Source organism: Micromys minutus (genome assembly GCF_963924665.1).
Source record: "Micromys minutus genome assembly, chromosome: 10".
NCBI lineage: Eukaryota > Metazoa > Chordata > Mammalia > Rodentia > Muridae > Micromys > Micromys minutus.
Genome location: NC_137979.1, coordinates 30,197,514 through 30,224,199, shown reverse-complemented (window position 1 = coordinate 30,224,199; position 26,686 = coordinate 30,197,514). Strand labels below are relative to the sequence as shown.

The 26,686-nt window shown below is 38.3% G+C and overlaps 1 protein-coding gene across 1 annotated transcript in view; it reads right to left on the bottom strand.

Annotated features, from left to right (window-relative positions):
• NF1 (neurofibromin 1) overlaps positions 1 to 26,686 on the bottom strand; it is a 234,514-nt gene that overhangs the window by 81,091 nt on the left and 126,737 nt on the right. The window contains exons 33-37 of the mRNA XM_080923198.1: positions 26,178 to 26,336; positions 25,197 to 25,294; positions 23,404 to 23,550; positions 21,525 to 21,671; positions 18,359 to 18,469 (exon numbers count right to left, since the gene is read on the bottom strand). Of these exons, the coding sequence (XP_080779324.1) occupies positions 18,359 to 18,469; positions 21,525 to 21,671; positions 23,404 to 23,550; positions 25,197 to 25,294; positions 26,178 to 26,336 (662 nt within the window). The remainder of the gene's footprint in view (positions 1 to 18,358; positions 18,470 to 21,524; positions 21,672 to 23,403; positions 23,551 to 25,196; positions 25,295 to 26,177; positions 26,337 to 26,686) is intronic.

The following is a 26,686-nucleotide window of genomic DNA, read 5'->3' as shown; positions in this document are numbered from 1 at the left end:
GAAAGACCATGTTTCAAAAATAAATAAATAGATAAACAAACAAACAAACAAGGTAGAAGAGTAATAAAAAACATCAGCCAGCATCAACTTTGGCCTCTGCATGTGCATGCACATATGTACATACCTGCTGACACATATACATACAAAGAAAGGACTCAAGCCAAATGTATTCATATCTGTGTTCTAATTACAGACATTACTCTGTCTTATGTTTATGGGTGTTTTGCCTGCATATATCTTCTTCACCTCACTGTATGTCCCACATGCATGCTGGGTATCTAATGAGGCCAAAAGGAGGCATTGGACTCCTAGGAATGGGAGTTACAAACAGTTGAGAGTTGCACTGTAGGTGCTGAGAATTGAACCTAAGTCCTTTGTAAGAGTAGCAAGTATTGTTAACTGATGAGCCATCTGTCTACACATATACCTTCTAATGTGTAAGAAATCTTAGATCACTAATGAGCTCAGAAAGAGGTATGATTGAACTCATAAAGGCATATAGAAATCAGAGGTCAGATAACCTCACGTGTTGGTCCTCAACTTCTACATTTTTTGAGGTAGAGTATCACTTGCTGTCTGTTGCATATGCTAGCCTAACTGGCCTATAAGCTTCCAGGAGATTCTCCCTGTGTCCACCTTCCATCCTTCCACAGGAGTGTAGTACTACAGATATGTTCCAATGCTACCACTCTTAGTGCTCTGAGGATTTAAACTGAGGCCATCAGACTAATCACACCAGGAAATATGACTGTATTTTGCATTATTTTGTTGCCCATAGTCACAGTTTCAACACAATGAACACTTATAAAAGCTGAGAGAGTTTGAATGACTTTCAAATACTTGCCTCAACAGAATATAAACTCAGATTTAATGGCTTTTCATCAAGTAGAGAGAATGAGGAGACACCAAACCACGAGTAAGGGAAAACAAAGATGCCATATACCACAATAACCACTGGGAAAGCTATTATTTGACCAACCAAAGCCACAGTGGCCACTGACACATCTGAGACATTATACAGTGTAAGACTATCTGGCACATGGCCACAGAAATTTACCAGCTCTATTGTGTAGACACTCAATATTCAGGTGTACTTCCTCATACCAATAGCAAAGTCATTGTTTAAAAATAATTTCATTAACTGTAAGGGCTAATATTGCCTTATGGTATAGCTTCCTCTTAAGATAATATCAAATCTCTTATTGTTTTGTTTGGGCAGAGAGGCCCTCCTATATAATATATGCTGGCTTTGAATTCATTATCTCATTCTGCCTTCGCCTCCCCAATGTTAGGATTAGAGGTTTATGCCAACACACTCAGCCCTCTTGCTTTCATAAAAGAGTCTAAGTCTTTGTCCTGACTTTAAATTGCACTATATGCCATTAAGTATGAACTTATAGACACATTGTGAAAGCCAAAGGTTTTAAAAAAACAAACTAACTGGAGAATTAAGGAGTCACTTGAAACTAGGAAAAATATTTTTGCACATAAATCATAAAATGTCCTGTAATTGATTTTAAGTATAAATATCATGTGATACACTTAATTTTTTAGTGTAGTTCATCAAAGCAATCATGATAAATGATTTTACTTAGTTTCATAAATCCATAATTGAATTCATAAAACCATTTAAGAGGTAGTTTTCAATTATTTGTCTTTGTTTTATGAGATGGGGTTTCTCTATATAGCCCGGGCTGACTTCAGACTCAAGGGATCCACCTGCCTCTGCCTTCCAAATGCAGGTATTAAAGGCATGTACCACCACTGCCTACAAGAGGCAGTTTTTAAATTACAACAAACTAACAAGAAACCAAACCTCACTATAAATAAAACTATATTAAACTTGGTATTTTGTCATTTTAAACCAAAAAAAAAAAAAAAATCAAGTATGATTTTCTATCATATTCTGAAAGAATGTGCTGTAAACTCTGAGAACATTCCTCCTTCACCCTGTTCCCTACTAATTAGTTCCCTTAAATGTTGTGTGCGGAGGTGGCATAGTTTGAAGTACACTGTCTCTATTGGTGACATTTCTTGTAGAACAATATTTATCCAGGTTTGTTTATTCTTACATACTTGCTTTATATTTTTAATAAACCTTGTAAACATTCTCAGGATTATTTACTTTCAAGAACTAGATGCATTAAAAAGTAGATTCAACCACCTATTCTTATAGAGTAGCAGCCGTATTATAAACATTAATGTTCTTAAAACATAATATCTTAAGTTGAAACTGCTGGGTCAGTCTGTATGCATTAATTACTAAAGCATCTCTGTAGAGTAATGCAACTGAACACCATTGCTACTGTTTCTGCAAACCAAGTATAACAGAAAAGAAAACCACTTAAGAACTCTTTTAAATCGCTTTAGAACTTCAGTTCCATCCCCCATCTTCTTTTTTTTTAAAGATGTGGGATCTAAATAAGTTGACCATGATGAGCTTGAACTCATGTTTTAGACAAGTTTAAATACTATCAATGAAAGAGAAAGACAGAGAGACAGACACACACACACACACACAGAGAGAGAGACAGAGAGAGAGAGAGCACGGGCACAGTCACGCTCACACATCAGTCACTAAAAATAGATCTCCAGCTAGACAGTGGTGGCACACACCTTTAATCCCAGAACTTGGGAGGCAGAGGCAGGCAGATCTCTGAGTAACAGGTCAGTATGGACTACAGTGTGAATTCCAGAACAGCCAAGGCTACACAGAGAAACCTTGTCTTGAAAAACCAACCACCAAACAACCACACAAAAAAACCCCAACAACAACAAAAAGTTAAATCAGGCTTAGTGGCACACATCTGTAATTCTAGCACTCAGGAGAAAGAGTCAGGATCCCAAGTTCAAGGTCAGTCTGAGTTAAAAAGCAAGTTCCCACCTCAAAAACAAAATACAACAAACAAAATCTAGGTCTATTTAAGTGCTCTATAAAATCCCATCTCTATACTAGATATTCTGGGTATATAAAGATATGTAAAACCTAGGAACTAAGTGTCCAACGGAGAAATGTAACATTATATTCTATCATGGTCATTGTAAATTAATAACAGAACCTATTGTGGTTTAGAGGAAGGATTTCTCAGAATTTGCCTAGACAAACAGGTAACTGTAAGCATTTGGTCAGGTGCAGAGAATCTAGAACGCTCATGTACTACACAGGACAGTACAATGGCATATGTACTTTGGAAAAGTTACCTAGTCCTCAGAGGTTAACATTTGATTACCATGTTCTAACAACTCCATTTCTAGATACATATCTCAAAACCTGAAAACATAGACCTTACAAAAACACCTAAGTGTTAACAGCAGCACTATGCACAGTGACCAAAAAGTGGAGAAAAAAACATTATCAGATAACTATATATACATATATACATATATATATAACAATATAGCTGATACACACACACATACACACACACACATATATATATAAAACAACTGATGTAGCAATACAATGGAGTATTGGTCAGATGTAAAACAAAATGTAGTATACACACACACACATACACACACATACATACATACATATATATATATATATATATATACACACAAATATATTCACATATACATACAATGGAATATCGGTCAGATATAAAATGAAATGCAGAATGTGTGCGCATGTGTGTACATATATATAAACACATACACACACACACACATATATGTATATGAAAACACAGAGGAACCTTGCAAATATGTGTGAAGTCACAAAGGAACATATACTATAAGATTCACTTATAGGATTTATCTACAATATGCAATCCACAGAGACACAAGAGGATTAGTAGCTGTCAGGAGAAAAGGAGTGCTTGTTAATGGCTGTTTATTTGCAGTGATCAAATTCTTTAAAACTGACTAGCAGTGATGAAAGTACAACTCAGAATATGCTAAAATCCATGAAACTGTACTTTAAAAGGGTAAATTTTGTAACTCATGACACATACATACAACCTTATTTGGGGAGGGGGCAACCTTGCTTAGAGGACTCAGGAGTGAAAAGTTCAAGTTTGCCCTTACTCAAAGTAGACATGGCAGATTGTTAGGGCAGGCAGAGGATACTGGTAAGGTGGTTTGTGAAAGTGGAGCCAAAGGTGAGACACAGAGTAAAAAGTATGGAACATTCGTTTACAGATGTCCCTACTCACCATGGTGATTAACAAGTCTTCTACCATGACATGAACAGAAAATCAGAGTTTTCACACTACTTTATTAGCACTTCAGCAGAGGTGATTGCAGGACGTGTGCTGGGCATTCTAAGTCTATGGACAGACTCTGTTGCTTAGCTAGTCTTCTCTAGGGCACTGGCTCTCAACCTTCCTAATGCTGTGATTCTTTAATACAGTTCCTCATGCTGCTGTGGCCCCAACTATAAAGTTACTTTATCACTGCTACTTCATATATACATATACATATATATTCACACAAAATATCTGATAGGCAACCCCAACCAAAAGGGTTCCTACCCACAGGTTGAGAACAGCTGTTCTAGAGTCTTCCTGAAAGCTGGTTTGAGGATACCTTCCTTCCATAGCTTGTCAAAGCTCACAGGCATTTACTAGGAGCCAGACTTCCAGAAAGAAAGGCTCGCATGCAGTGCCTGACCAAAACAACTTTGACACTCTGCTTTAGATAAACAATCTTATGAGCAGGATGAGTAGCACAGCTCTGTAAGGACCTGTATGAGATGCTCAGGATGAAGGGTTTACAAGCAGACATCTTTTACAAGTGTGGCACATACACGTTGGATGGTATTAAAAAGTAGGTATATAATGGTTCTACACTTTATTTTAAAGACAGATCTTATTATATATCCCTGGGCTGGGCTGGAGCTTTACTATGCAGAACAGGATGGACTTGAACTCACAGAAATCTACTTGCCCTCTAGAGTGCTGAGACTAAATGTGTGTACCACTACTCCTAGCCATTTGTTTCCTGGTTTTTCGTATATAACATACATTTTCAAGGCGTTATAACCTCATGGGAGGAAACAATATTATCAACCAACCAAGCCCTCCACAACTCCCATGGACTAAAACACCAACCATTGAGCACACATCGAGAGACCTATTACTCCAGTTGCATGTGTAGCTGAAGATAACAGTGTCTGGCAACAATGTGAGAAAAGGCCTTTGTTCCAGAAAGGGCAACTTTGCCCAATGTAGGGGAATGCCAAGGCAATGGAGTGCACCTTCCAAATTAGAGGGGTGTGTGTGTGTGTGTGTGTGTGTGTGTGTGTGTGAGAGAGAGAGAGAGAGAGAGAGAGAGAGAGAGAGAGAGAGAGAGAGAGAGAGAGAGAGAGCAGGGTGGGTAAAAGGAATTACATTTCAAATGTAAATACAAAGTACCTAATAAAAAATAAATGAAAAATATTAAATATGCTAACTTGAAATATGTGATTAATAATAAGCAATTCTTTTTTGTAAAGAAGTCAATAAACATTCTGGAAAAAATAATAGTATCGATAGCTATGAGAGCATGGCCAAAACCTCAGAAATGGAAAACAAATGTGTAGATTTATGTTAAGGCAACACATGATTAGACAGGGAGAGGAGGTGGGAAAAAGGAGAGGAAACGGAAGAGGAGGAATCAGGGAGTAAAATGGAAGAGAAAGAGTCGAGGACAGATCGGGAAAAGGAGGACGGATCATGGTAGGTGAGAAGGAATTTCCTAGGAGGGGAATAGAAGTGTAGTGGTAAATCTGCCCAAAATAGACCGCAGCTTGTTTTCCTAATTACTGAGTTGTTTTCATTGAATGGGTTTCTTTGGGTTGAAGAGGAAAATGCAACAAATTGGTGATTGGGTTAAAAAGGATATTGCAACACAAATGCCTTATGTATAAAATCGTCATTAATACCAGTATATAAAATAAAACATTCTACCTGGAAGTACAAAGCCATGGCCAGAGAGGTAGGTTATTCTGGAAGAAATGTGGGAGGATGCAGAGACTAAAGCAAAAGCCTAGACTAGAGAGAGATCAGCACAACAGAGCTGCTGCACAATAATACTAGCAAGCTACTAAAAGTTCTCACATTTGCTACCTAGTCCTCCATTTTGAAAAAAAGAAAAGAACTTGTCACCTGCAGATATGAAAATGGATGGGGCTGCGGAGTGAGTCTACAATATGGAGGGTGCAGCAGAAACTTTTTTAGAAGCAGAATCAAGAGTTAGTTGTAGTAAGATGATAACTTTATTTAAAGCTCAAGAGATGGAAATATTGTCATCTACAGGGGAATGGAAAAGAGGAGACAATCTTTTCAAAATCAAGTCAGGCTGAAACTCTGATTCCAAGTCTTTAGACTAGCCTAACTACTCTAGGCAGCTGTGGGCTGTGGTCAGGAGAGTTCAGTTACTGTGGCTCTGGCAAGCAGAGTTCCTTACAGTTTTCCAGGATACAATGGGAAGGAAGGACTGACATTCTAACCTAGGACCACTCAGTCCACATTTGTGTCTGTGTTCATGATTCTAATACATTTTAATTCTGAACATGAGTTATGTATCTTTTACCCCTGGCTTATATGATTTCTTGAAAGTTTTTTAGCATGCTATTAACAAAATACTGAGTTAGTTTACATTGGTTATTAAGAACAAGTCATGACAAGCCAAAATAAGGCAATAAAATTAAAGCTTTACATTGGCAAAACCCAACTTTGCTTGGAAGTAGCTACTTGCTCAAGAATGTGTGGTTTGTGCTTTCTTTTTGTTTACTTGCTTGTTTGTTTTATTTTTCAAACAGGGTCTTACGTATCCCATGTTTGTCTCAAACTTCATGCATGCTAGGTAAGCCCTTTACTGACTAATATACCCCAGGCCCTAAGATAGATCCATCTAGGCTAGGGGAAGCATGTCTTTTTCCTATATTATATTTCTAAAGCAAGATGCTATTTTACTGTAAAAGAAAATAATGGTTTAAGGTGCAATTCAAAATATTACTCAGGATTAAATCTAACAGGAGCCTGCCCTTTTGGATAGCGGTATATCTACTGTCTTGGGAAGTTTCTAAATCATTTGTTTAAAAGCAATACCATTCTCAAGAGATGGTTCAGTGGTTATGATTACATGCTACTCTTGTAGAAGAGTCCCCAGATCTCTTATCGGGCAGTTCACATCTGTCTGTAACTCAGGATCCAGATCTGACTTCTCCAGCCTCCTTGAGCACAAGGACCCACATGCACATACTTACATGCAGGCACACACACCTACACATAATCTAAAACAGCAGAAATATGTCTTTAAAAAAGGAAATAATCAGAAACCATTTGCTGTGGTATATATTGTCAACATTCTTTAAATGTTCAACTTTTAAATATAAGGAAAGTCCATTTATAAGCTGGCACATGTATCTAATCTCAATATTTGAGGGGCAGAGGCTAGAGGGCTCCCATAAGTTCAAAGCTAATAATGCCTACATAGAGAATTCCAGGTTAGTGCAAGCAGGATCTTGTGTCAAAATAAGTCAGTAAAGTAATAGTAAAACCTAAACCAAACAACTACACACTTGTGGCATGGCACAACCTTTAATACTGGAGGTTAGAGAGATGGTTCAGTAGCTAACATGCTACATTTACCAGAGGACCTAGGTTTGGTTTTCAGCACCCAAGTCAGTTGGCTTATAACTATGTGTAACTCCAGCTCCAGGGATGCCTCTGACCTCCAAGGGCACCTGCACTCATGTGCATGTATCCATGTGTTCATATTCATTCTCTCTCTCTCTTTCTCTCTCTGTCTCTCCTCTCCCTCCTTCTCCCCTTACACATAATTTACCAGATTTTTCCAAATAATTTAAATACACATTTGTTATTTATTGTATTAGTGTTATGTGTGTTTGCTTGGTGAGTATATACATGTCATGTGCATTTAGCAGCCTGTAGAGGTCAGATCCTCTGGAACTGGAGTTACAGGTGGCTGTGAGGCACCATGTAGGTGTTCGGAACCAAAGGAGATCCTTTGCAAGAGGAGCAAGTATTAACTGCTGAGCTATGTTGTCTGTTTTGTTTTTGAGACACGATCTCAGTATGTGGGCCAGATTAGCCTGGAATTTACTTAGAAGACTGGTCTAGCCCCAAATTCAGAATGTCCATCTCCCAGTGCCTTGCAACTGCTGGGATTAAAGGCATGTATCATCACACTCAAGGACTTAACATTCTTAAACTAATGGTGCCTCTACTTGCCATATGTTAGGTATTCTAATTAGGTACACAGAAATCTTGCAATTAATACAATAAATCTTCAAATTTAATATAGATCTATAACCCTGATTTGAAATCCTTGGAGCAAGATGAAATTATAAATTCAAAATAGTTGAGTGTAGAAGATACAGTGTATAATGTGTAAAAATAAAATTCTAATTGGTGGAACACTCAACTTGGGACCCAAGAGATTCCATTAAAAGGGCAGCAGGGCTAAAGACAATTACAAAAAGGTTAAAACCACCAGTTGAAGTGGAGCAGTTACCAGAAAACAAATACAGAGAGGGGATTACTGAACAAAAACATTATCTCATGGAAGTATGCAGCCAGCCATGGTGACCAAGAGAATCCATCCCCACCTACCCTTTCTTTCTTCAGTCTCCTTGTATTCCCTATTAGTCAGATGGAATTCAGAGATGAGAAAAGTTCAATAAGATTCTGTATCCAGATCAGCACCTCAGCTAGAAAGCAGGATGGAACATAGAGTACCATGGGATTTGGAAAACAGCACAGATAGGTTTCTATTATAAATAGCCCCCAAGTATTTCCAGCTATGACAACAAAAGTCTGTTTCTCACCTCTACTGAGTCAGCTAGCTCTACTGTCTTCTGGGGTTTTGAAGAAGCCTTCCACCAAACTTTGAAGAACTGGTTCAAAGCCAAACATCAGGCCAGAAAGTGATGAGCATGTTGTTTTCTCTTGCTGGATATGATTGTTGTCAACTTGATCAGAGCAGCAGAGATAACCCTCATGAAAGTGGACAAAGGGAACACTTAGGAGCCATGCTCCCTGTCCCCAAGGGTATACTAGGGATAAGTAGTAGTTTGAGGGAAAAGACTCCAGGCATTCAACTCTTGCGATTCATCACTGATGCTGGAGAGGGGTTTTGGTGAGGCTGCACACTACATCACTGATGCTCCTAAAACACTTTAGCACAGCTTGGATGAACAGTTCCTTTGGTCTGTCAGGTCCCTCTTTGTCTAGAGTGAATAGAAATAGGCTACCCAGGACAAGTCACATAACTGATGTCACCAGAACTCAGGTACATTCTCAGGTAGTTAACCATAAGGCTGCCAGGAGTGGTATGGGAATATGCTGAAAAGAGGCAAGAAACACAAATATACCAAGTTCAGGCCTCATACCAACCCAAGTAAAGTGTTTCAAATAATTTGAGTGTCAAAGGTCTATTGATTCAATTTTATGTTGTCAGAGATGAATGTACATATGGCCTACCAAATAGGAGCCAGAGAGTAGAAGTAGGCTCTTAAATTTAGTCCTATGACTTGTGAATGTATGTCTATGACACAGAGGAAAAAAGTCAAATGACCAGTAGTTGCTCATTACTAATCATCTCACCAGAAATAGAAAGAAACTGACAGGTTCCCACTAAATCCCAGTGCTTATCCTAATAACAACTTACTATGCTAGCAGGGAGAAAACATACAAAGAGTAAGCTGTGCCTGACCTGAAGGCAGAGGAGGAAGGGGGAAAAAAAATCCCAGACTTTGATAGCTGCACTTTCCTAAAATGACTAATTCTTCACTCTAGAATTAGAGAAGGTTCATACATAGAAAAAGGGTGCTGACATCAGAGTTAGGCCTCCACAGCAGGAATTCTGAGCAAGGAAGAAAAGAACTTCAGACATTATAATAATATGGAGGCCTTTCAAGGCTGGATAATGATGAATAATTTTTGTTTGTTTAGTATCATTAAAATTAATAAAAATATAAGATAATGACAATTCCAAGGCTAGAGAACTAGCCATTTGACTAAATAATAAGTGAAATTAATAGATTATGAGAAGAGCCAGGGATAAGTAATGAGACCCTATCTCACAAAACAAAACAAAGACTATGAGAAAAATGAGGAGAAAAATACTGAATTAAGTTCAGTGAGATCCAATTGTTAGAAATATAGCAGTAAGTTGAATAGCTAGGCATGATGGCCACACTATAATCTCAACATTCAAAGTGTGAGGGAAGAGAATGGTGAATTCAACGCCAGATGCTTGGGAAATTCTGTCTCAAAGAAAACAAACAAACAAACAAAGGAATAAATTCAAAAGGTCAGGATTAGAAAAACATAATTATTACTGGGCCACAGTTAGCTCAAGGAGAAAACATCACTACAATCATTTCAACTATATGCCCCAGGCTAAATTCTCAGAATAAGCAATAATTAGGTGAAGCATGGTACCAGGCACTATCTTAGTTACTTATTTAGAGCATTTCCCTGGTTGCCAAGAGGCTTCTTTTGTTTATTTCCTAAGTATGATCACAACTACCCTCCATGAAGTGAGGCTAGAGACTTAGCAAGCATTTGCCTATTCATTCAAAAGCAGGGGAAACACCTCACAACAGAGCAGTGAAGGGGCATGCACTGGCTTGTTCCTCTGCCGCTCATGCAGGAACTTCCTTGTGTATCAACACCACTGTCCATCCCTGCTACACTCATGGTGCTGCCAGGAAAATGAAGCTGCTAACACCACACAGCCCAATTTTCCTGCAAAGAACTGACCTCATCTTGTCAGAGAGATGCTTTAGTACATTTTTTAAAATCAAACTTTTGTAATCTAGTCTTACATTAATTATCACATCTATGTTTAATTCTTGTTTTTTTAAGTTTCATGTGAATACAGTTTAACTTCGTGTCTGAGAGGCTACATTTACCTTTTATTTACCAACATTTAGCTTCCTAAGATGTAAAATTCCTAAATTATTTTAAAATCATCATTAATGTTCTTACTTGGTTTGAAATCATGATAACTACAAAGCAAAATTGTATACTCATCAAGTTAGAGACAATTCAATGAAGCAATCCAGTTCGGGTACATTCAGAAAGATTAAATGTAGTGAGGCATTCACTGGATCCTTTAATTACATAGATAGACTTTATAAAGACTTTATTTGAATTCCTTAATCTCTGTCAAAGTCTGCCTGTTTACACTAGGCATTAGAAAACACTCATGTAGATACTTCCAAAGAGGCGAGGCTCCAAGCACGTGACTGACTTCTAGCTATATTATTTACAACTTGGAGAGTGAGAAGAGACTCCCTTTCAGGATCACTCTCCAGGACACCAGACAAAGGCTGAATTCATAATCTTCAAAAACAGTTCACCAAATCAAAAGGTAAGAATAACTTGAAAATGTTTAACTATGTATTAGAATGAAATGGAAGTTCTTGTATACATTCCTAAAATTTAAGATTTAAATAAAAATATAATATTAAATCATAGTAAGCAGGGGTCTCCTTATCCCAGATGTAGCAAGCTATTAGATTTGAATACAGGCTAAAAGAAAAGTAGCCTAATCTAGAGTTAGTGCTAATCCTTTGATATAGGAACCTGCCCTGTGTTGGCAATCTTCTCAACTAAAAACCTGGGCTAGGACTCAGACTCAGACTCTAGGTCTGCTCACTTTAAGATAGGTATCTCTAGACATGCTGTACTCCTTGTGTAGACTCAGTTGTAAAATGGCAGACTCATTTTAAATCAATTCTAGGTTTCTTTTTTAAAAAGCTATGAAATACTCTAACAGCTAGCTGCTTGCTCTCTCCCACCCCCAAAGAAGGTTAAAATGAAGGAAACAGCACTGGGAAAATCATTTGACTTATGGTTGTTTTTTCCTTCTATTTTTGTAGTAAAGTTTTAAAAGTAATATTTTAATTTGTAGGGATAACCCTTAAACTGTTAAGTGAGAAACCACAGACATGCCAAGAGGAGCTGTTTCCTCCTCCTCCTGTTGCTCTCTTCTCCTACCCAGCCGCACCTCTGCTGCTCTTCGGCACCTCACAGACCCCACTCTTACTGGTTCAAATGCCTCATGTTTAACTTGTTTGCAAAACAGGAAAACAAAATCAAGCTCATTCTAGTATTCAGAATGCTTATTCCTGAAGTTAGTAACCTAGATATAAAACAGATTTTCTATCAGGAGATGCATAGAAAGGAAGCTTGTTATTTGTTCATTAATGAATAATTATGTGAATATACTGAATAAACAACTAAAGATGTGACTGTCTATGTATTTGTGAGCTGAGTATTACATTTTATGATCATTTTAAAGCAAAGGAAAATGATGATCAAGCCTCCCTTCACCATCAGCCTGTTCCTCGTGTATGCTCATATTATGGGAACAATTTCAGCAGCAACAACAACAACTATCACCTCAAATTCTACAGAAAACTTGAGTCCTGAGATACTCTCCTCTTCCACCATGAGCCCCAGGCTAAGTCCTGTGAGTACCACACTGCTTGGAAGCAGCCTCAGTCCTGGGACAAAGCCTCCGGAGCTAATCTCCAAGACCACCTGGCAAGAACATGTGGCCTCAAGTTCCTCCATAAACATGACCACGGCGGGTGGCAGCACACCACTCAGACCATCCACACTCACTCTCCTCCTGTGCAGTACGTTTCCTCCTTTGTACGGACTCAGGCAGAGATGAGACAGAATGCCTGCTCACTTTGGCCCCTCTTATTATTTACTAAATGACAAGCACACTAAAGAAATAAAATTTATTCTAATTTACGGTGGAAGAAATTATCATTATTCTAGCATGATTTGGGTTTTGGCAAGTTTTAATTGTATAATTTAAATATTACATTAATATAATCATTTTCTCCCTATAAATGTGCAGTGCCCTATTAAATGCAAAAATAAACAAAACATCACATTCGTGTTTTAAATGTTTGCAAAACAGAATCAAATTCAAATGTCTGTTAAAGATGAGAGAAGAAATTATGCAGGAGGCACTTAAGCAAGGGGGAAGGAAAAGCTGAGAGGTAAAGAGTGGTGTGGAAGAAGCCATTTTGTATTTTATTATTTTATTAGTGACTGAATAGCACTAATAGGGTATAAACAACAGACTTTTACAAACACACTCATTTGCAGGACACTATTTTCATGAAAGTGTGATAGCAATGGATCACCCAGTATATTTTTAAAGCAGAATACTGCTGATCCAATAATAGGAATGTATTCTGAGTAAATATTGGGTTTCAAAGACTGTTTTCAAGTCAGATGCTTAGAACTGAGAACTCATTTTATCTAGGAAAATGTCTTAACTGTTAGCTGAACTTTTTCCTCCCTCTCCCATCCCTTTTGTTTTGTCCATTTCCCACCCTCTTCTCTCCTTCTCTTAGTCAGAGTCTCTGTGTGCAGCTCTGGCTGTCCTGGAACTCACTATGTAGATCAGGCTGGTCTCAAATTCAGAGACTCACCTGCTTTTCTACCTTGGCCTGAGTACTGAGATTAAAGGAACATTGTCTGGATTTTTATGTTTATATACAAGGATGGGTTTAACTCAAAAAACTCAGTAAGCTAACAGTAATAATTCCTGCAGTTATTGACACAGTGAGTTAGGACTTAAGGTTAATTTAGAATTCAGTGATGATTCTAACTAGCTAAGTTATCAAGAGTAAAATGACACAGCAGAACCCAAACGAACTGATTACAGATGGGTCATTTGGGAGTGGCAGTCTAAATATACAAATTAAGCCTGGTCTCCAAGGATGCATAGAATGCATGAATCTCACTCAGAAGGGGAAATGAAAGAGACATTGGAGATGGGTAGAGGGAGTGAACTGGATAGGAGACAGAGTAAGGTGGAAATAGGAATGGGGATCAGGTGGGGGCATTTCTGGGACTATCCAGATACCTGGAACAGGGGAGGCTCCCTAAGTCTATGGGGGCAACCCTAACAGAGATTCCTAGCAGTTGGGAATATGGAGACTGAAGTGGCTGCCTCCTATAGCCAGTGGGACTTCCAATGGAGGGAGACATCAACTCACCCACAAAACCTTCCACCCAAAGTTTGTCCTACAAGATGAACAGGGTTAAAGATAAAGCAGAGATTGAGGGAATAGCCAACCAATTACTGGTCCAATTTGAGATCCATCCCATGGGAGAGAGCCAACCCCTGACACTGTTAATGATACTCTGCTATGCTTGCAGACAGGAGCCTAGCATAACTGTCTCCTGAGATGCTTCATTCAGAAGCAGATGGAAGCAGATACAGAGACCCACAGCCAAATGTCAGGAGGAGTTCGGGGAGTCTTGTGGAAGAATGGGAGATAGAATTGAGTGAGCCAGTGGGATCAAGGACACCCCAAGAAGACATACAGAGTCAACCTGGAGCCATGGGAGGCTGAACCGCCAACCAAGTATCATGCAGGGGCTGGACCTAGACCCCCTAACACATGTAGCAGATGTGCAGTTTAGTCTTCATGTGGGTCCCCTAACAACTGGAGCATGGGCTGTCTCTGACCTTGTTGCCTACCACTGGATCCCCTCCCCCTAGCTGGACTGCTTGGTCAAGATGCTCTTAGTCCTGCTGCTACTTGATGTCCCAGGGTGGGGGAGTACCCAAAGGGGGGGGTTCCCTTTCTTCTCAGAGAAGAGGAGGGGTAATGGGGCAGGGACCAGACAGGGTGAAACAGGAAGGAGAGGAAGGAAAGGGGCTGTGATAGGGATGTAAAGTGAATAAATAAATAAGTTAATGAAAAAATATTTTTAAAAAGAAGCCTTGCCCCTAGATTCTAGTGTGGAAGCTCAGGGGGCTTAGAAAATGCTATTATTTAGATTTTTCTGATAACTAGAATTGAGTTTCTGTCAATATGTCAAAGATAGCTAATAATACCTCAGAAGGTTATTATGAGAATGAAATAAAAACTTACACAATATACAATATATAGTTTGTGAAGAAAATATTAAGTAAATATGAGTTATTATCTGTATTAATGCCCTCTCCCAAACAGCTGTGAAAAACCACAGCATTCCACAGAGAAAATCTCAACTGAAATGCTTAGATTTTGAAATTTTAATCACTCTCACTCACTCTCTCTCTCACATACACACACACACACACACACACACACACACACAGAGAGAGAGAGAGAGAGAGAGAGAGAGAGAGAGAGAGAGAGAGAGAGAGAAATGACAGAAATATACTACTGCTGTCTGTGCACACCTGGATTTACTGCTGAGCTCTAAGCATAAGCTCATGACCCAGGCTTGAAGAACCAAACAATCCATGTTCCTTGTTAAAGTGACTGTCTAAGAAACTGACAAGTAACTCAGACAAGCCAGTAAAGCCAGCGCTGCTACTGAAGCAAGTGGGAAGGGTTTCTTAGGCTAAAGGACCACAAACCACTGGCAGCTACAGCCCTTTCTGTCCTTCAGGGTTATCAGGCATACACAAAGAGATTGTGTGTTTGTGCATGTGTGTGTGTGTGTGTGTGTGTGTGTGTGTGAGAGAGAGAGAGAGAGAGAGAGAGAGAGAGAGAGAGAGAGAGAGTGAGAGAGAGAGAGAGAGAGAGAGAGAGAGAGAGAGAGAGAGAGAGAGAGAGAGAGAGAGAGTGAGAGAGTGAGTATGAGGGGGGTGTCCATATATAGCATATGTGTATGTGCACTCATAAATATAGTAACAGATGGTAATTCTAGATTATGAAGATCCAATACAAAATAATTAAATCCTGAATGTAAGTCATTAATGAACACTGAATAGTTACATTTATAAGTACATGACTGTTGGGCCCTGGTAAATGCATGTGTCTTAAGGCAGCCTCCTATTTATTGGCTGTTCATCATCTAGCTCAGAAAGTCTTCCTAACAAGTGTACTTTTCTGCTGAACCACACATCAAGAACTTCAGGTATGAAATACTGAGGTAATGGAGGGGGTCACTGTCTGAGCTACAGCTGAAATGACACAGATATCAGAAAACCATGTAATGAAATTGAACACAAAGCCACAAAACAGAGTAGCAACTGTGGTTTAGTTCTGTTTCCTCTTGGTATGGCTTTTATTTAGGCCCACTTTCTTGATAAAATAAAAGAGAACTGGTAATAACCAAAGCCTACACTAAAATACCTCAGTTGATCCATTAGATCTCACAGGTGACTTTCCAAAGAGGACAATAGGAAAGAAAGGGAGATTCTTAAGATGACAGGGCAAAAAGGTTTGTGAAGATGAGGCAATAAGACATTTAAAGTTTGAATGTCTGTAGACAGCAAACAAGCCAGACTCCAAAGGCACTTGTCACAGAAGGCCATACACATAAAGCCTTCACTGATTGTCATAATGAGAAACGGGGCCTCTCTCTGCTCTTTCCACTGTGCCCCTTTGTTCTGGAGCTAAGCATCATACCCAGGGAAAGTGAGGGCCAGGAGCTCTACTAGCTCTCAAGAACAAAAGGCACCAGGCATGGTAACACATGGCTTTAAGACCAGCACTCAGGAGCTGGAGAGAACTAGTTGTGTATCCAAAGGATACAGGTTCAACTCCAAACACCCACATGGTCACTCACAACTGCCTGCAACTTTAGCTCCAGGGGATCTGGTGCGCACTCTGGCCTCTGAAGGCAGCAGGACGCACAGATAGACAAGCATGCTCATATACATTTAAAAAACAAAACCAAAAAAGCCCCTAAAGACCCAGTACCCCAGAAGTTGAGGCAGAATGATTGAGAGTTATAGGCCAGATAGGCTATTTGGTAAGGTCACACTTCAAAACATAAAGCAAAAACCTAAAACTCCTATGTACTGAAAATTTGATTCGGCAATATCATATCCAGAAAAAAAAAAAAAAAAAAAACAGAAAAACTAAAACAAACAAACAAACAAACAAACAAAAAAAAAAACCCTCAGTTTGTTACAAAAAAAAAAAATCACATAGGAAGAGACACAACAGTTTAACAAGCATATTTTCTTCCTTCTCAAAAATGAAAGTTTAGAACACCTAATAAGCAGCAAACCGATGCTGTGCAGGAGTAATTTAGAGCTGTGGAAACCTCACTAATGAAACCCACTGAAAAGCCAGGCCAATCTGCTTTCCTTTGCTAGGCCACCAGAGAAAGACCATAAACTTACAGTTCCTTATCATGAGGAGGAGAAAATAAAATCCAATTTTCATATGTTCTACAACATTTTGCTACCTTTAAACTACAAATAATTAAAAGGGGCTGGGAGTGAGGCACACATCTACCACCCTCCTCAACAGTCCTCACAACTTACAGCAGGGAAAGCCAAAATACCCTGGTAGTACTAAAGGTCAAAGTTGAAATACCAACATGGCTGGAATATGAAAGAAAATTAAAATTACCTTGGAAAGAGCAACCAAGACAAGAACAGAGTTTTGTGGAGATAAGGGGGGGAGTCCTCCATTTTGGGGGGAAGGTCTTTTGAGATAGGATCTCAGACTATAGCCCAGGGTGGCCTTCTGAGTACAATCCTTCTGCCTTGGCTTCTTAAATGCTATATTTAGAAATGTACCAACACATTTATTTGCCTAGAATTAGAAGATATTCCTTGAAGCTGTTTTAAAAAGATAGGCAAAGGTAAATGTGATCTTCTGTTCCTTTTCTATTCCCCCAATTACCCAGTGCTCTGGATAGCTAAATATCTAATTAAACATGTTTCATGTTTTTCATCCTTCCTTCTCCCATTTTGTATGATTTCTCAACCACTAACAGGTTTTTGCTATTTATGACTATAAGTCAATGAACATAATTCCTCCATTTCTGTTAAGTTTGGGAAGACTAAGCCCCAGAGCTGCTGGACTGTCCTTGACATCTCAACATCACTGGTTGCTGTGTAGTATCACTTCTTGTCAAATGAAGTTCAGCCACTGTGGGTTATGCCATTCTCATGGGAAGAAGAGAGCCTAAGTACCATCACACATTAGTTTTCACATGACGGGGAAAGCAAGGCAAGCCCATCACCATGTAGAAGGAGAAGCTCATGGCATGGCTGGGGCTATCAGTCTATTTCCCAGGCCACCCCATCCATCTTTACAGACATTTCCTATAGCTCCAGGAATTCTTTCTTAAACTGCTCTGATACAGTCTCACACAATACACTAATATTTCTTTCTTCTTAAGTGTGTGTTCTGGTTTTTGTGTTGGAAGATATTATAAAATCAGAATATACCTGAAAGACTTTTTACTTTGATAGTAACTCCTTGTGGTGGTATCTTAACATCAGATGTACCATAGAAAACAATAAGGAAGTGAGTACTCTTAAACAAATCTAGTAGTGAGTAGACTATCTAGGGAGGCATGGCTTTAAGGGCTATTAATTCAAAAAGAAAAAAAAAAATCCTACCACCTTTCATTAACTGCTATCACTTGAAAAACCCTATTAAAAGAAACTAAAATGTATTTCTTACCTCCGTGCAACATAATAAAAAATAGGATTCCCAGCTTTGGAGGTGCCAGCTTGGTAGAAGATGCTTAACGTTTTCAAGGCCTTGAACTCTTCTTTCTCATGAACCTGGTGTCTAAAACAAAGAACAAAGCCACTTAGAGGATCTACACAGACTGTTGAGTAGCTCAAGAAAAATATGATTAATCAACAACAAACAAAAAACAAAATACTTAGAAAGCAACTGGATTTCTGTAGGGCAAAATGTCAAGGTGTACTCCTGAGTCAGGAAGACTTTCTTGGGATTACTTAACAATGCCCCTGGGCAGGGAGAGGAGCTGCTGGGTTACTTTTTACCCATTCTATTTTTTTTTTCCAGATAAAAGGATTTTTAGTTTGTTTTTCTTTGCAAGTTCAGTTCATCAATCTTCTCGTTTATAGGTTTTAGAGAGATGAGAAAGTGTCAGGAGCCATCACAATAGAAGCCAATAGGTGATCTTCCTAAAATGGTTTGCCTTGGATTAAAATAATCCACGACATATTTGCTCCCAAAAGCGTGGCCTAGAAGAAAATCATTTTAGGAAAAATTCCTGCTATTAATATGCTTTACTGTTATTATTACATATGTGACAATCACAACCTTTTGAGCAGATCTCTGCAGATCTACAAAGATGTACTGTCTTGGAGTGATGCTATATAGGCAAATAGATGACTTCTCAATTCTTTATGATAATCCTACAAGAATTTCTAAAATTGTATCAGTATTTATTAAGTCCTTTTATGGTGGGACTGCTATTAGGTCCTTTCTGATAGTCAAAACTGCAATGAGAACTCTGCCAGTCTCCCATGTATAACCAGTTAATTGCCTCTGATAGTAACCAGACTTTCTACTACTCAGAGCACATCAAAAGAGGTTGTAAAACCATTAACCAGAGGCATAAAAAGGAAAGTTTGATTTGTTATAGGTACTAGGACATTAGACTAAAATGTTGACTGGGTTTATCTATACAGAAGTTCTCTGATAACTTAGCTATGATTTTCAACTCTCTATAAACTTGTGGAACCATGACAGATAATGAATGTTTAGCTAGATAATTACTACTAATAGATATGCATATAAAGATTCTCTGTTGTAAATTTATGACGAACTCATGTGTAAACTTGTGATGAACTTTTAACCATGTGATCATGTATTTATAAAGATGTTTAAGTTCTGAGGACAAAGAGAAGAGATAGAACTGAGCTGAGGAAAACTTAGGCAGAACACTTTAGATGACTTCAACAAAACTTTTTAGAAAAGATGAGGATTTGTTTTTAGTTAGGACACAAGAGAACTTTTTAGACAGAACTGAACTCAAGAACTTAGAGGTAAAGGCATGGTATTGGGAGAAAAGGCACTGAGACTAAGGGCATTATTGTGACATCAGGGCTCGGAGAGTGAACAAGAGTAGAAGAGAATGCAGAAGAAGGAGTGGGCAGAGCAGGTCTTTCCTTAACAGCAAGGCAAGCTTAATCTTATTAAAAAGAACAAAGCTTTCTTTTTACAAGCTTGGGTTTAATTCATTTAGCATTAAAGGGGTGGAGCCTTTTAATTTCTCTATGCATTAAAGATTGGAGCTCATTTTTTTATCCCGAATGAGTGAGTTCTGCACTGGTGCTTGGTTATTTGCTCCAAATGCATATGTTAGTAGGGATGTGTATGTGTAAGCATGTAATTATGAGAATTTATGTAAGCTGGACCCAGCTGGTTTAAATGGAAATGTATAAATACGCATGCATGAATTTGTATGTGAATTTATGTGAGTTTATGCATATTTTCTTATGTAAAAGTTTTTCCTTCTGTGAGAATGATTCTCTTCTGTACTCAATTCAATATTACTTTATTGCTCCAACCTTCCCCCAGCCTGACAAGCAAAAGGCATCTGGACAAAAGGGGGAAGGCTCTAGCAATTACTCCTTTACTTAGTCTCCTGCTGTTTAAGATGAGGTGCTAAGTGCCAGTTTCAGGCCTCAGAGGAACACAGAAGGGAGGTCAGCTACAGTAGCAAACTAACCTTTTTATTATTGTACAGGAACCCTATATATTTTGTAAGACAAAAAGTCTTACAGGATACTCTTCCCCCTCCACTGCTTCAAGAACTGACAAGAAAGAAGACCAGCCAGGGCTGCCTCCCCACACACCCCTACCTGCAAGAAAGGCCTTCCTTCTTTGATTTGTACATGCACACCTTCACAAACACCTTTTTCATGATGATTACTCAGTGATTAAGTCCATCCAACATTCTGAATACTTTTTCACAATTCTCATATGTACTGAAATTTCTGAAACAACACAGCTTAATTTTTATATATTCTGCTAAAACTCACTGGGCTTATCTGAAATTTTAAGTGATTTACAAATGATGGGATATAAATGGAAAGTTGTTATCTTTTAATTCTGCCAATATCTCTACTTCTTCCCAATCTCATTAAATGTGACTTCTGTAATATTTATTAGACATATCCTGAATTGGATCTTCTCATTCTATCTTCCCTTTCCATCTCCCCTTCTCTCTCCAAAGCAGGGTCTTACTGTCTAACTTAACTTTTATAAATTAAATCCCGAATGTTTAATGAGAATGTTTTCTTTCTGTCACTGGCACATTCTACGAATAAAACAACCAACTCACAGCCACAATCTACCGTTTGTGAAATATAAAAAATATGTATTTAGCAAACATCAAGTGTGTGTCTTAGTGAGAATCTTTTAGTTGATAGAGTCCTCTAAATGAGATGCAAAATAAATGTTCAGACAAATGTTTGTTGAAGCTGAATTCTCTGGGCCTTACTCTAAAAAAATTAAAACCATAGAACTTTTTGAAGGATTCAAAAATATATTGGTATGGCAATAAGAATTTAGGATTTAAATACAAAAGAACCATAACTCAAGTGTGAATTCAGGTCAATAAGTATGTTCACTTAATGTATTTTTTATATTTACACATACACACACACACTAAATAAACAAATGTTTTAGCGAAGCTAGATAAACTTTCTGTAAGAATCATTCTTTTTGTAAGAAAATCAATATATCAAAGCAAAAACAAAACATGCCATGTTAATACAGCATGAGCACATTTAATAAGTGGTTTGGTGATAAACTTTGTTTCACACCCCCAAAACATACTCATTCTTTCCAAGGCGTGTTTTACCTGGTCATAAATTCCTCAAACTTTGAACTGGTTAGGTTAAGGCTGGACCAGTGTGTATCTGCCACAGGCTTGTGCTCCGGAGGACCGAGATATGCAAGAAGTGTGGCCATCTTATCAAAAGGTCTTCTTCCAACAGCTTTATGATCCCTGGCAACAACAGGAAATGCTTAGGAAATGGCACTTCACATTACCTGGAAAGTCTGACCTTCCTTTAGACTGTCATGCTTGCTTTTCTTTTAACTACTTGTTTCTGCCTGATTTGTAAGACTGCAGCATTGAAAGATCTCAGATCTTAGACACACAATTATTTTCCACCTGTAAAATTTGTTTTAAGTTCAATTTTTTTGTTTGTTTAGAATTGATACTTGTAACATTCTCATCTAGTTTTTCTTATGAAAACAGTGTTTAGGACAGGGCCTATGTAACCACAGGTAAATGAGAATTTTTTTTGAGACATGGTCTTACTCTAATTAGCTCAGGTTAACCTCAAACTCATGATCTTCCTGCCTGAGCCTCCCAAATGCTGATACCATGTAACCATGTTTTTAAAGATTTATTTAATATTTTATTTGTGTGTGTGTATGAGGCCAGAAGTTGGTACGAGATCCTTTGGAGCTGGAATTAAGAAGCAGTTGTGAGTCACTTGACATGGGTGTTAGTAACCAAACTGGAAGAGCAGTGTGGTATGAAAAAGAATGGCCCCACAGGACCATACATCCGAATACTTAGTCAGTGTGTGTTCTCTCCACTCCTCTCCTTCCTTCCTTCCTTCCTTCCCTTCTCAACAAATACATTTTATAAAAACCGGTGGGTATATCAAAACTACCCAAGTAGTTCAAGCTAGTTGGCAGACATGAAACTGTCAAATCACTGTCTAAATTTTCACGTTTAAAATACACAGCATTTTTAAAACAGCACATTAAAAAATCAACAAACTATGCATATGTATTCAAATAATGAAAAAGAAGAGAATGTTCATTTTTTAAAGTTCCAGGTTAGTAGCCAGGTGGCAGTGGCGCACACCTTTGATCCCAGCACTTCAGAGGCAGCAACAGGTAGATCGCTCTGAGTTTGAGGCCAGCCTGATCTACAGAGTGAGTTCTAGGGCAGGCCAGGCTACACAGACAAAGCTTGTCTCAAACAAACAAATAAACAAACAGAACAGAAAAGGCAAGCCAAGCCCCAGGTTCCTGAGGGGTGCATTTCCTTCTCCTGTTTGATGGCACCTGTCGGCTATGACCACGCCTACCTCAGTGCTAACAGTCTTAAAGGGTTAGCGAGTTTCTTTTCAAACTCCCATTTCCTAGTTGTTTAGCCACAGTGGTATTTGTCACGAACGAGAAAACCAAGTTTTATTGGCACCCAAGGGAACTCCTCAGACACAGAAATTGGAGCCCTTTACAATTCTATATAAACTTAAGAGGAAATAACTCTGAGAAAGGACAGCAAATAATTTATGTTGCTAGAGGCTTTGACTAAAAAGCTAGTGAAATAATTTCAATTACTGGATCCACTCTTAGTCTCTCTGTTTGCCTTCCCTCTGAGACAAGGTCTCACCATGTAGCCCTGGCAAGCTTGGAACTCTCTATGTAGACCAGGCTGGCCTCAAACTCAAGAGATCTACCTTCCTCTGTTTACATGTACTGGGACTAAACAGCACAGCCCCATGCCTGATGGTACTTCCTATATGCAATCACTTAATAGTATCACAGTGCAACAGCTGGTGCTATTGATCATACAACTAGAGATAACTTTTGCCATATGCTATGATTCTTACTGCAAAAAGATGCAAAGTAGAAGATCAATATTTAGGATCAATAATTTTATTAATTCAACTTAAACTAAGTGTTTCATTTCCTCCAAGACTGGGAAAACATACCTGTTGCTGGAAAGATACTGGCCAATTTTCTCCTGATTGTTCCAAAGCAACCGATGTAAAGCAAGCACATTGCCATCACTGATGAAGGAAAGACTATGGTTTACTGCATCACTTGTGGGACAATCTGATGCTATATCTAGGAAAAACCTGCAAAAATATAAAGTCATTAGAATTTTTAACACCAAGCATACTTATATATGTACTAAATTTATATGGAGTCTAGTAATACAGTAGCTGTGATTGCAAATGTGGAGGACTTATGTCCTCAGTGTAAACAAGAAGCACTAGGAGAAAGTTGTCTTTCTATTTCTGATATGTAGTTTCTACTTCAGCATCAGAGCAGGTTTCTGAAGTTGAATAACAATGATCTGGAGACTCAGCTAGTATCTTTCAGCTAAAAAAACTGGAGGCCTAGGTAACCTCTCTTAGGGTTATACTACCTGCCTGTCAGAGCCAGGATTGGAATTCTGGTTGTCTTAATCATCCGTGAGGAGTCACAGAAGTTATTTTCTATCTGAAGACACCTAAGGCCAGAAAGCACTGTAATGACAACAAACTGGAAGGGCAGCTGAAGAAGGCTGTGTGACATCAGTAACATCAGCTAGGCTTTAAAAAAAAAAAAAAAAGATTTATTTTATGTATGTGAGCTCACTGTCACTGTCTTCAGACACCAGAAGAGGACATTGGATCCCACTGCAGATGGTTGTGATCAACCATGTGGTTGCTGGAACTGAGCCATAAGAGACTGCCAGTGTAAGCCTTGTAAACATGGCTCTGGCAGGGCTTGCTCTTCTCCCCCATTCTCTCTGTTTTGCTAAACATTGTTAGACTACATTCCTTAAAGTAGCCACTAAGGTCTATTCCCTTATTTGGGCACTTCCTCCTCTTGACTACTTATCTAAGTGTTGGAAGTCCAGCAATCAAAAGCCCTGCTTTGGTTACTAAAATCAAACACTTCATTCTAACATTGGGTGTCCTCTTTTACTTTCTAAACCACCATTTGCCTATGGGATATGTTTGTCTCCTCTATCCAGAGGTAGTCCTTTGTCAGCATCCCAGGCTCCCAACCCCTGTCCTGGGGACAAATCTCTTCTCCCTCTCCCTTGTTCCCTTCTCCTTCTTCCTCTATCTCCTGTCTTTGTCTCTTATTCCCTACCCTCTATCCCTCTGTGAGAAATAAATCTCCTTTGTGCTGAGCACTTGGTCTTTGGATGTCTTGAGCTGATTTAGTCCCTTCAATTTCTACCGTGGGCAAGTGACTTCTGGAGATCAGCACCGTCACAAAGCACTTTCTCAGGAATCATGTCACCAAACCGTGGCAAAGATAGTACAACCCAAAGGTTACAAATAAACCAACAATTCAGAGAATTAATGAATTATGAAAATCCAGTTTCTTCACACTCAAAATCTTGTATTTTTTGTACTTTTTGGTGTATAGAGTATTGTTTTAAATTCAGACACACTTCTAAACAGAAGAAACAAAATCATTCTAATATATTATCTGTATTGCTTGGTTTTAGTTTTTGATACAAGAAGTCTTTTTGAACCCATTCCGCAGCACTGCCAAAGTTAGAAAATGCCAACAGTTCTTTACAGTTTCCAAATAAGAAAACTACATTGAAATTAAGAGTTACAGAGATTTTTCACAATGTCTCTTAAAATGAAATAAAAAAATGTGATTTTAATCTAGAAAAGATCGGGAGGGGATCACACACATAAATTTAATGCAGACCGGATACACGGACTGCAGTAAAATGGAGACATGGCAACCACTGAAGACTCAGGCTGCTTACCTTCGTGCCAAGTCAAAGTTGCTTTTCACAAAATCATTAAAAGGCCTCATATGCTCTTCTTTTGTGAACAGTACATGATTGGCAATGCTCTGAAGTACCTAAACAATCAAATAACATTATGAGTAGTCAGATTACTGCCAATAAAAACCTATAAATTAATAGTCATTAAATATAAATTTTAATTAATATTTCTACTAGCCATTCAAATCAATTATTCCTCATTAAAATTATTCTAAATATTGTTTTAATTCTTTTCAAGTAGAATTATTATCATATGTTACATATACATATTTTTAAAGTATCTATTGCATGTATATGTGTGTGATATGTGCATGTATGCACCCATTAGCAAGTGTGAGCTGGTACATGTGTGCAAACATATGGAAGCCAAAGTTTGACACTATTTCCCTCCATCATTGTTCATCTTCTATATTACAGTATCTCTCCCATGACAGGAGCTTGATCCAGGGATCCTGTCTCTGCCTCCAGCACGCTGAATGCCATGCACCCCCTAACATTTACCTGGGTGTTGGGATCTGAGCTATAGTCCTCATACTTGCATGGCAAGCACTTTACACATGGCTCATGTTTGCAGTCTCAAATGCTGTTAATAATAATGATAATAACGACTAAAGAAACCCTACAATCTGTATCTTTATTTCCAACTCAAAATTTCCAGAGCACTTACACAGAAAACCCTCACTGAAAGACAAATATTTGTTTGCTAATATACCTTCCCCTCACAGGGCCTACCATGTACATACGTACATACACACACACACACACACACACACACACACACACACACACACACACACACATATATGTAAAGAATTCCTCTGCAATACAAACCAATTAAAACATAACTAAAAACCACGGAACTTTCAAAGGCAAAATAAAGACAAAGTACTTTGAATATGAAACACTGAAAATCTGGCTGGAAAGAAAATTAAAAATTGCAAGATTATAAAAATAATTCACCTTTGACATTAACTTCAAGCCTCTTTCGATTCTAGGTGGTGGCTTCTTATCTAAGATCCCTGCTTCATACGGTGAGACAATGGCAGGATTGATGAATCTGAGGAACATGGCACTTCCTACGGCACCAATGCTGTTCTGAGGGAAGCGCTGGCTAACCACCTAAGAACAAGAAGTTGAGAGTTGAACAGACAGTTTGTATTGAAATAAACAAGAGGAAACAAAGGCTTAGAGGTCAAAGTCTGCACAAAATTTCAACTGTCAATCTTTTGAATGATCTGTTTGTAACTTTTTTTTCTTGTTCCAAAACAGCAGAAAATAAGGTTTACCCTTAACTGTGATCATGTGTGTCTTTTATTAAAGAAAATAAAAGAGAAAAAAAATCTCCTCATAGAAGAAACCTGAAAAAGATTTTACTTCATAATCATTATGGGCAACAAAAGTAGACTTAATTTCATACAAAGATTAACATATTTTTCTAAGATCAAGAGACATAAAAATACAGTTGACTT